The sequence below is a fragment of the Prionailurus viverrinus genome, chromosome D1 (assembly GCF_022837055.1).
Source record: "Prionailurus viverrinus isolate Anna chromosome D1, UM_Priviv_1.0, whole genome shotgun sequence".
Lineage (NCBI taxonomy): Eukaryota > Metazoa > Chordata > Mammalia > Carnivora > Felidae > Prionailurus > Prionailurus viverrinus.
This window is the reverse complement of record NC_062570.1, coordinates 38,755,508-38,767,276: the sequence shown is the minus strand read 5'-3', so window position 1 is coordinate 38,767,276 and position 11,769 is coordinate 38,755,508. Positions and strand designations below refer to the sequence as shown.

Here is an 11,769-nt window from a genome sequence, read left to right as displayed (position 1 = left end):
GAGATCGTGAGCTGAGCGGAAATCAGACGCTCAGCTGAATGAGCCACCCAGGTGCCCCTCACAAATGACATTTAAAAAGGTAACAGGATTTATGTATTTTGCACAACTTAACGCTATTGCAATATTCCATTAATACAATATCAAGTGATAATTTAATAAGAACTGTCACCAGAAATCTTTGGGTCAGGAATTCTGGGAAAAAACGACTTACTGTTGTGATGTCTTTCCGAACGCATGTCTCAATAACTGAGCAGAAACAAACCTACGCAAGAATGCTACTCCAATAAAAATGTAAATACATAAAAGCAAATAATCAGGGATCAGTTTTGCCAATTTTATTGAACCAATAAAATTCCTACTAATAACAATGAAATAAATTTCTGCAAGTATAAATGTGATACAGTTTAACAAAACCCATTGTTCTGTACCTATAAATAGATTTTCAAAATGTCATAAAAAGTGCAGTTATGAATTGTTAACATGTTAATACACAGTTCCTTTATTTCAAATGTGTTTGTCTTGACTCACTAACAGTTCCTTCTGCATCTGTTCAAATAATATTACCCATCCCTCCAAAAAAAAAAAAAAGCCATTAAAGCACTAGAATATTACACATAAACTGATCCATTCAGGTCAGCTTTAGTCAGAATTGTAAAATCAGCAACATAAGAAAAATAAAACCTACTTATACATACAAAAAGCTTTCATGGGTTCTATAATCTCCTTAACTGCTGACTCTGTGGAGGGCATAATAGTTGAAAAGGCTTATATGGTTAACTACCTTAGACTACTACATCTAGAGCAGGGTCTGGTTTGCCAGAACAAGTTTAAAGTGGCTGTTTATCAAGTTTGCTATCTTCAGAATTGAAACTATAAATATAAGACCGCCATTGGACGCTGAAAACTGCGTGAATCCTAAATTGCATCAATGATCTATTTGATAAAAGCTTATTCTAATTGAAAACCTTATATAGTAAGAGACTGATATATATAGCAGTCTTAAAGATCATGTCATCTGCCTCACATTAGTCCAAAGTCACGTGCTTCGTAAAAAAAAAAAATTACAGTAACAAAGCACAGGACTACAAAGGCAAAACATCACAGCTTCTGATTACACTGAATAAAAAGTACCAAGGAACGCAAAAGATAATTCTGTATTAATACTGATGAATTAAAGAACTATAATAGACGTTTCACAGCATGCTACATATATCGCTCACAACTTAAGGATAAAATGATGTCTAAAATTGAGAGTCAAGAAGTTGGCAATCTGATTTCATGTGCAATTCAGCTACAAAGTCTTAATATATACATTCATTATGTAGCTGCCCTGCAGAATCAGGATTTAAAAAAAAAAAAAAAGATTTCAAGTTCAAATCCTATTTCATAAGCTAAAGGATACATCCAGTTCTTCCATGACCAGGAAAGTTATTTTCAGGTTCGAAGGAGCTAATCCAAGAAGCAAGGCCATGTTCCGAGTTGACCTGACAAGGTTCTTTTTTACCTTGCTCAAACTGTGCATGTAGATGGGACTATTCTATTAGCATGGAGATGATGCCGAACTGGCTTGATTTGCTTCCTGTGTCTGTCTTATTTTGAGTTGAAAAGAGTACATATGAAGAGAAAGAGGAAGGGAAAAATCGTATTTTCTTTCCAGAGAAGATATGCGGATGCAAAGAAAATATGTGCACGAGATAGAGTTTGGATCACTTGCCTTGATGAACAAGGGTACCGGTGAACTCTTACCTTTTATTTTAGAGAACCAGTGAAATTCAGAAAGGAGAAAATAGTCTCTCAATATTACAAAGGAAACGACTTGGCTACCCAACTGATAGGTTTCCTTCATCCTACCTTTGGGTCCTTCCTTATAAGATTTGGAAGTCAGTGGAAAATCTGTAAAGACTGACTAAGAAAGATATCTGCTAAATGTCATAGTGCATACACTTAGCTAATCAGAATTCATGAACAATACTTTAGCATTACATACCAGAGATTCTCTCTCCCTTTGATAATCTTTCTGTGGAAATTATACATTCATTTCTAAGAGGTTAAGCTGAGGGGTGCAAGAAAATAGACTGTTTTAGCAAAATTTATATACCAAAAATTATATTTATCGTACTTAGACTCACTAATGTTTGATGTTGTCCTATAAGCTAGAGGTAAAATGGGGTGTTTGTTCTAAAGGCTATTTTATAGTATGCATATCGTTACCTCAAAGATTTCCACAAGCACTGAAAAAAATCAGATATTCCTGCTTCCCCCACCCCTGTATTTTTTCTTTGTTAGTTCTGTACTTCATGGTGGTGCAGCCAGAATTAAGCTAGAATGAACCCTTCACGACATACGATTTTGCGAGAACCATCCCTTCGGTCTCCATTATTAAGTGTCACTTCTCAACGAGGCATCGATTCACTCCTGGGAACCTTAAAGGCATCTAAGAGACTCTGCCGTCAGGTTAGGTTGTTCACGAATGGAACGTAAAGCATTCAAATGCCACCACAGATTGTATTAACCTACACTTCCAAACAGGGTGGTTCATCACCGGGTCAGCCAGCCATCTGTAGATGAACATGCCCCGTGTTAGAAACCGGACAGAGTCGTCAGCCATGAACAGGGTGCACACTGGCTGGAGAGGAAGAACTGTTGTTGCTTCTTCTGCGCACTTGTTCCTTAAGGACAGTCTGGATATACCCGAACTGCAGCCAGGGGAATAAAGACTACAAAGTCAGTGCGTTCCCTTTTCACCCCATAGTACTTTTCTCCCCCGTGGAGAACGCAAGGTAGGAATGGGGGCTAGAAGCCTAGTCTAATCCAGGAAAGCTTGTTCAAAAACCCTTATGTACCCAATTGTGTGGTATTTTATCTATGTTATATATCAAATGGGCTTCTGCGATCCAATGGGACCACCTCAACACTCTTTATCATACGTCCTTCTCTTAGAAGCGTGTTTCAAGGCCCAAGTAACGACACCCATGGATATGCCAGAAATTGCCTGTTTCCCCGAGGGGTTACACATCAGTCTGGATTGCTAGAGATTTGTTCATTTACATTCAAATAACTTGGACTAACACCAGTATTTATTACCTAATATAGATCCAGGTTAGGGTGGTAACTCAATCAATCACTTTACAGTCCTGCTAAATGCTAAATTCTGCATGGTAGAAATAGTTCCATTTCTGTATCGTGTATAAATATAAAGACTTCTACTTTGATAGAAGGCAAAAATCTTCTAAGATTTATTAAAATATGGAAGTAGCATTACTGAACAACAGAGAGTGAATCCATGAAAAGGTTGGATACTCTGAATTTATAGGCTCTTTGGGGATGAGGTAGAGGCAGCCGGGAAAGGGTATTCGAGTATGGGATGGACAGGATTACACTCGGTGCTGCATAATATCTGCTAGGGTGTCTATGGAGAAGGTTAGCCGACATGTCGCTGGATGACTGGGGGGATGTAGAGGAGCGGGGACAAAGTCCTATTCTTAACGAGTGGAGAAAAAGGAACTCAGAAAAGTAAATGCTGGTGACTATCAGCAGGTGGCTGGTGATGTTTGGTTTGGATTGTGAAGAGGCCTTCAGACCAAGATGGGCTGAGGGAAGGGGAAGATGGCGAGCATGTAGAGGTTGAGGCACTTGGGGGAAGAAAGCAGGCAGGAAAGGGGGGACTGAATGCAGATAGGAACTCCCACATGGGAATGTTCCTTAATATCAGGCGCACGATGCTGAGGATGGCCACACTCGAACGTGCCACGCGTTCACTGAAAACCTTCTCCTTCCTCACAGGGCTCTGCCTCCACCTCTAGGATCCGTTTCACCCCAGCGATGTTCTACTTCTCACCTGAGCAGACACTACTAACTAAGCCAAATCAGCGTGGACGTAGGCTCCACACACAGGGGGGCGTTGCAGTTCTGTGGACTGAGAGGGATACATTCATGTTACAGTACTGCTCTGAGGAAAGGCGACGTCACTTGATTCTCTGTCTCCGGAGGGGTACGATAGGGAAACAGATTAAAATGACGGCCACCGAGAACAGGTTCTGATTATACAAATTAGGTGACTTAACACTCGATCCGAACCGTGGGGCCCCGTGTCTTTCAGGGTGCTGTTGCATTATACTACTAAGAAAATTTCATATACTATTTATACAACGCTACTGTTGCATACTTTTTACTCCATGCAAGACCGTCTATTTGCATAAAAGAAGAAAAAGTCCATTAGGTAAAGAGAAGAGTTTAAGGTCTTGCTTTCCAGAGGGATGACTTAGAATTGTCTTCAAAACGCAACACAAAACGAAAACCTCATTTTACTATCACAGTGCAAATCATTCTTATAACATGCACTGAAATGAATTTTTGTCCCCGATGAACCGGATTTACGAGTTTAAAAGAATCTTACCTTCACACATGCATGCACTCTGCACTAAAGCGGTGAACTACTTTTAAGTATAGATCTTTGATTGCTGATCATTTTATTTTGCTGCGGCCTAAGAATCTAGCATTTTGGATTAAAAAAAAACAAAACAAAACTCTGTAAGGTGGAAAAGGAAAAAGCTGCTGTAGAATAATGTGATTTAGTTTTTAGAAGAATTTAAAATCCTTAGGGGACTTCCTAACAATTAAAATAGGGGCTCTGGTTCAAATAGGATTTTAATATAAAGCTTCCACTGAGTTCTCTGTTTGAAAACAGCCCTGTGTTGCTCTGCCATTGTTTGGGTTTAAAGCCATAACTAAAGGCCAAGGCCATGGCCCAGATTCCACATTAGCCATCTTTTATTGTAAAAGTACCCCGGATGGGACAAAGATTCTTCCTGAGACTGAGACAACCTACTTGGTTCAAAAAGGTAAAGAAGGTAATGAGTGGTCTCATCTCAGCAAGCCTCGATTCCTCTGATTATCAAGGATCCATCTGAGGAGACCGAAGCCGAAGGATCCAGGGGGCCAGCTGCCTGGCCAACCCCACAGTCAAGGGATCGGTTTACAGATCAGATTGACGTTCAGGTGGGAGAGTCTTTATTTAGGTATTTCCTAAGGTGATCTGAGAAATTAAGCATTACAAGGGAAGCCGGGAAATAAATAGACATCAACCAGGCAGATTATCAGTGGCTTGTTAGACTAATTTCAACGTAATAAGCAATGAAGTTAGAGAATTCACAGTCACATGTGCTGTTTTTCCAAGTACACTTGCACATTTAAGTTTGGCACAATGTGAGCCCCAAGGTGGAGGTTAGCGTATCGTATAATCGTATCGTTACACTAATTGAACCAGATATCTCTTTGAAAAATATCACATTTTAATATAAAAAGCTATACTATAAATTACTACATAGTAAATTCAATACTCTGAAAAAATACCACCCTGGAAAACCGCATCAGAATTTCAAGTCTGCATTAGAGAAAGTTCACACAGCAACCTTGCTGTAAAATGGTACTCATGTTGTGCGTGCTGCGTCTCAGTAGGTGCCCCAGCACCTTCGGAAGTCAATTTTTCTAGGCTGGTTCACTGAGGTTCATAAATACATTGTTTTGTTTTTGTTTATAGTTCCAAGTCAATTTACGTTCCTGATTACTGATGAGTAGAGCAATGCTGAGCTAAAAAGAAACTCTGCTAGAAAAGAGATCTAGTAAAGGCACTAATATTTCCAAAACCCAAACTCCAACTACTTCCAATTCTGGGGTTAAAAAAAAAAAAAAAAAAAAGACAAAAACTAAGTGGCCATTTTCGTTACTTACACCTTGTTTCCCCTTTTGGTCTAAAGCTCATAATGGTTTTTCTGTGACAATTTCTCCTTCTTTTCCATTTTATAAAGATCCTTTTTTATCCTGTAATACAGGTCACCTGCACAATAATACAGGGTTATTAACTGAAAGGATTGTACTTAAAAAACAAAACAAAATAAAAAACCGTCAAGAATAAAAGATATCCTCAACTCGAAAGTTCTAAGGTTAGGGAAGTCAAATATGCATTGATGTTATCATCCGTGTTTTATCATTTTCCTAAATACTTTCCTTGCAGTTAACAGACATTTCTACATGATGTGATGCCGAATGAAGTCAACATATGGCATATGCAATAAACAGAAGAGATCTGGCATGAATTCTCTGAATGATATCTTTAAATAAACCACCCTGTCTTAAAAAATATTAGTAATTTTTTCCTCACGTGGAAGATTTCAAATGAGATCCTGGAATCTAAAAATGCAGAACCACCTTGTGTTAGTAGGTTTACAGTCATCTTTCTATTTTCTTATCTGGGACAAACTCTAAAAGAAAGCAACCTAATGTATTGTACCAGAAAAGGAGAGTGAACGGAAGGGGAAAATGACTTAACAAAACCCAAGATTCTTTCATGAGAAAGAATCCTATACAACAAATAAGTCCTATACAACAAATAAGTCAGTCTTCGATGAAATCTTTGTGGGAACTCTAATGGAGAATTTTGACTCTATTATTTACCATGAGAAAATGGAGTTGTTTTTAAAAAATTAGCAGATCTGTGAAAATTCAAGTCACCCTTAGTTAACCAAAAAGCGTTTAAGCAGTGTGGTCGTGTCCTACTGGATAGTTGTAAGCATCTCTTAGGCACTTCACTGGTTCATTAACACAATACAAATTAAAGCTAGAAACACATAATGTTGTGCTCTGTAAGGATAGTCTAATCAGGCAACACAAACCGATGCAAAAATGTGACTTTTTGGATGCTTCTTCCTCCCCTAAGACTTGATAGCTTTTTTAAACCAGTTGTCCAAAGAGATTTTTTTTTTTTTCTGGGGAAGGGGGTGCTTTGGCATTAGGAAAACAATATTGTTCAACCCCAGTAAGGCAAAAGCCTTGTGCAATAAAGAAATTTGAACAAAATTTCTTTATGGCTCTGTTTACAAGGACACTTCTGCAATGACATAATGGGGGGAAAGTTCAGCTGAGTATTTTTTTCCCGACATATTGCACTTTTTTTTGTTGTTGTTGTTGCTGTTCAATCACATTAATGCATAGAAACACAATTGTTACCTCTGAATATTCAACTCCTCAGCCTATTAGAAGAAAAATCATGGGAAAGAAGTTCTAAAAGCTACCAGGAAAAAATACAAGTATATTAACCTTCCTCCGCTTACTGCGATATAGAAAACGCTATGAGAAAAGAAAACGTGCAAAGAAACTTTTTTGGTCAGTCTTGTGTGGGTACAGGCTTGCGTGTGCCAACTGAATGAGCGGTGAGCAGCTCTGTGAGCGCTGATGACTTACATGACTGAGGAGGACTGTTAGTGATAGAAAGGATTGTGCATAATTCTGCTTTTAATATATACATCTGATATGGAAAACGGAAACTTCTGTTTCAGAAGAGAAAGAAAAGAGCTGAATTTGGCATTTCAGTAGCATGCTATAGAATTCATCATGATTAATTTCACATTAAATTATGGACAATGGCTGTATCACATTTCACGTTATCGCCAATAGCAGTAAAAAAAAAAAAAAAAAAAAAAAAACCCAAAAAACAAAAACAAACAAACAAACAAAAACCACAAACAGTGCCTGACAAATAATCTCCTGGGGACACAGATATGTGTCCTGTGAGCAGCTTAGTTCAACAGCGCATGCTTCTCCTCCACCAGATTTAGGACACAACGTTAAAAGTTTAGAATGGCCAGAAGAGGTCATTCTTTGCTGAATTCCAATATCTGAAAAACAATCACTTGAGCAGATTGTAAGCGCTTTTCCTTATTCCAAAAAAAAAAATAATAATAATAATAATAAAAAAAAAGAAAGAAGGAAATAAAAGAATACACATACATACAAACCCAAAAGCGCTGAAGTTAAGCATTAATAAACCAGGTTCGTGATTTATGATCAGTATCCAAAACTCCAACTATAAAACAATGCAAAGTAGTGCTCCTCAGTATTATTTTTGCAATTGTTAGTAATGTTAAGCATCAAGAAAAATAAAACACATCATTGCACATTACAGCCGCCAAAGAGAACGGCTTAACTTTGACACTAGAGAATTGAATAACTTTTGATGCCCATCACAAACAGCTTCTGATGTATGTTCTTGTGTGAAAAGGTCTTTACACACATATGACGTTTTCGCTGGGTGATGCTTCAGGTCAAATGCCGAGTTATGGCACGAAGGGCATAAAGAAGTTCAGCTTGCATCCGTGCTTCCATTAAAAGCAAATTTACGTGAACCTAGAAACGACAACGTTAGCAACTTAGTGACCATTACAAACAACTGGAAAAACTTCTTTTTTTTTTTTAACAGACATTTACAAGGGTTTGTCTTGTGTACACAGACCCACGTACAAACACACATGCCTCAGCATATCTACGCGTGTAAATGATGGAACGCTCATAACAAAACCGTGTCTATAAAAGAGAAAGGGATCTTGTGAGTGGCAAAAATGACCTCTAAAAGTCTTGAAAGTACCAAGCATTATGTCAGAATGTACACGATGTGTATAAAGCCAATCAATCTTCTGGATTACGAAATCACACACTTTTCAATTTTTTAATAAATTGCAACTTTCTCTTCTTCCAGTGTATGTGGCTAAAAATCAGCTCTACATTTCTCAGAGCCTATGTTCAGTCCTCAGAAAGCTTTTAAGAACATTTCTTCCTGTATACTTGGAAAGGTACGGAAGTGAAAACCTGAAGCTTACAGCAGTTTGCAATTACTGTCTGGTCCTTGTTAGATATGTGTACCTTCCCTGGAGTCTTTCGGATACAAGCCCCTAAGTGTTGGGGGAGACACACATTAGCTGATAGATTAAAATTAATACCAATCTATTTTTCAAAATAGACTACAAAGAAATGTGTTTTGATATCGCATTTATTTTGATAATGTTCTACGGGTTAGGGATAGTCTCTTGACGAATAAAGGGAATTTCTAGATACAACCCAGTAAAGTAATGCAAACATATAAATAGGGCATAAAGATCAAGAAGAGATGCAGGCAGTAAAATGGGTTATTTATCGTCTGTGTGACTGGCCCAAAGACTTCATAAAATCCGTCAGGTATGGAGGCTGTAACATTTTCTGCCAAGGCCACAGAGTTAATTAGTGAATATTAGGACCCTAAATGGATTTTCTTACCCTCAAAAGCTGGGAACCTGCAGTGTAAATGGAAGATTCTTGGACTTACAGGTCAAAACGATCTAGGATTTAAGGCCAGTTCTTCTACTACAACGTTGGTAAAGATCCTTAACATTTATTAGATCTTACATAATGATTCCTATGTATTTCATCCAAAGAAATATTCTTTTTTTTTTTTTTTAATTTTTTTTAACATTTATTATTGAGAGACAGAGCACGAGCATGGGAGGGGCAGAGAGAGAGGGAGACACAGAATCTGAAGCAGGTTCCAGGCTCTGAGCTGTCAGCACAGAGTCTAACGTGGGGCTCGAACTTGTAAACCGCGAGATCATGACCTGAGCTGAAGTCGGACACTTAACTGACTGAGCCACCCAGGCGCCCTGAAAGAAATATTCTTACATAAGGGTATATATATTTGGCTAAAAGGTCCTGCATTATATTGTCAAAATACAAAATTACCAAATTGGAATGAGAGACTATCGTACAAATAGGTTAACTCTAATGGCTAGTTCATCTCTAAATGGATATACCTTCTGGGCACGGCACAACCACACCTAACACATCTCAGTAGGGTTGATTTTTGTTAGTCGCTGGACTGGTAGACATTTTCCTAAATGAACTTCAAAAATACCAATATTCAGATCCAGTCTTGCAATGGCTGATTCTACGCTTTTGCCGTACTTACCACACCGGACAAAACACACAACAAAAATTTAGTTAATCTTCAGTAAACCTGAATTTGAAAATATTGTTCAAGGGACAGCCAGATGACGCCGCTCCTCTTCTTTAATGGCGCTGATTTATTAACACTTTCACGTGCAGTTTTTCACAGTCCTTCCTAATGATAGTGGACACGTGTCTAAGGCACACAGAACGTGCAGTCATGCAACGCACCTTTTCTGAGTGCTTGAACTGACGCCAGTAACTATCATACATGCGCTTGGTAGTTCTCTCAGGATAGCAGGTCACCGTCTTAATGTAAACCTTCAGGCTTCGTTCAAGTAGTTGATTAACTTCTCCGTAATCATAGTCATCATACCTACGAGCAGGAGGACAACAGTTTTATAATGACAAAATCAAACTTCTGGTTTCTCGATTTGCCTCAAGAGAGGTTTATGGTCTAGCAGTTAAATGCCAACAGCTCATCAACTAACTGTTCTAACAGATATTCACTGAGTGCCTCTTATGTGCCGTGCGCTTTGCGTGTCCTCTTCTAGGTACTGGTGATACAGTGATGAACAGACTGAACAAAAAAATCCTTGGTCTCATGGAACTGAAATCCTGTTGGAGAGAAAAGAGGGAAAAAAAGAAAGACAAGCACATAATATGTCAGGTGGTGCTAACTGCTTCGGAGAGAAAAGGAAATTGGAGCCTGTGGTAGGAGGAGCTGCTGATTTTAGGTAGGGTGGGTGACATCTGAGCAAAGGCCACGAGGAACAGGGCACATGTAAAGCCCCAAGGCAGGAGCCAGGGTTCCAAGGCGGGGAGTTAATCCACTGTGTCAGATGCCGCCAGCTGATCGGATCAGATAGGAGCTGAGCACCGAGCACTGGGAGCAGCCGTCCAGAGATCACCGGGAACCTCACCAAAAGTGGTTTCTCTGGTGTAGTACCTTAGTGCATTCAACGGGGAATGGGGGATGAGAAGATGGTGACAGATGTGCGGTGCCTGGGAGCAGGAAAAGGATGCAGCAGCCAGAAGGAAAAGTAGGATGAAGAAAGGATTTCATTCTTAAAGATCAGAGAAGGAACAGCATTGTTTACATACTAACGGGAACGATCCAATAAACAGGGTAAAGTTGATTTTGCAGGAGAGAGAAGGAAGAATTTTTACTTTTTTTTTTTGTTTGTTTTAATGTTTATTTGTTTCTGAGAGAGAGAGAGAGAGAGAGAGAGAGACAGAGTGTGAGCGGGAGAGCAGAGAGAGAGGGAGACACAGAATCCGAAGCAGGCTCCAGGCTCTGAGCTGTCAGCACAGAGCCCAACGTAGGGCTCGAACCCACGAACCGCGAGATCATGACCTGAGCTGAAGTCAGACGCTCAACTGTCTGAGCCACCCAGGCACCCCGAAGTTTTACTTTTAATTACAGTTGACAACCAACTGTATTGGTTATAGGTGTATGACACAGTGATTCAACATTAATGTATTTTACAAAATGCTCACCGCAAAGGTAGTTACCATCTGCCACCATACAAAGTTATTACAATCTTACTGACTGGATTCCTTGTGCTGAACATTACATCATCATGACTTATTTTATAACTTTAAGTTTTACCTCTTGATTCCCTTCACCAATTCTGGCCTTCCCTCCACACACACACACACACACACACACACACACACACCCGCCCCCCTCCCACCATCCGTTTGTTCTCTTTAACTGTCTGTTTCTGTTTCTTTGCTTTGTTTTCTAGATTCCACATATAAGTGAAATCATATGGTATTTGTCTCTCTCTTATTTCACTTAGCATCATACCCTCTAAGTCTATCCCTGTTGTCACAAATGGCAAGATCTGATTATTTTTTATGGCTGAGTAACATTCCATTGCATGAATATACCACATCTCCTTTATCCTAGAACAGGGATCCTAAATGAGAGGAGATGAGATTTTGTGCCCAAGTGCACAGGGGGACAGTTCATCCATAATACAAGGGAGGAGACAGCAGAGTAAAGGGACACAGAGG

The 11,769-nt window shown here is 39.1% G+C and overlaps 1 protein-coding gene across 2 annotated transcripts in view; it reads right to left on the bottom strand.

Moving 5' to 3' along the window:
- Positions 1 to 320: 320 nt before the first annotated feature.
- Positions 321 to 11,769, bottom strand: part of SESN3 (sestrin 3) — a 75,102-nt gene continuing 63,653 nt past the window's right edge. For both annotated transcript variants that reach the window (XM_047877581.1, XM_047877580.1), the window contains exons 9-10: positions 9,979 to 10,123; positions 321 to 8,181 (exon numbers count right to left, since the gene is read on the bottom strand). In XM_047877581.1, coding sequence (XP_047733537.1) covers positions 8,095 to 8,181; positions 9,979 to 10,123 — 232 coding nt within the window. In that variant the 3' untranslated portion in view covers positions 321 to 8,094. The remainder of the gene's footprint in view (positions 8,182 to 9,978; positions 10,124 to 11,769) is intronic.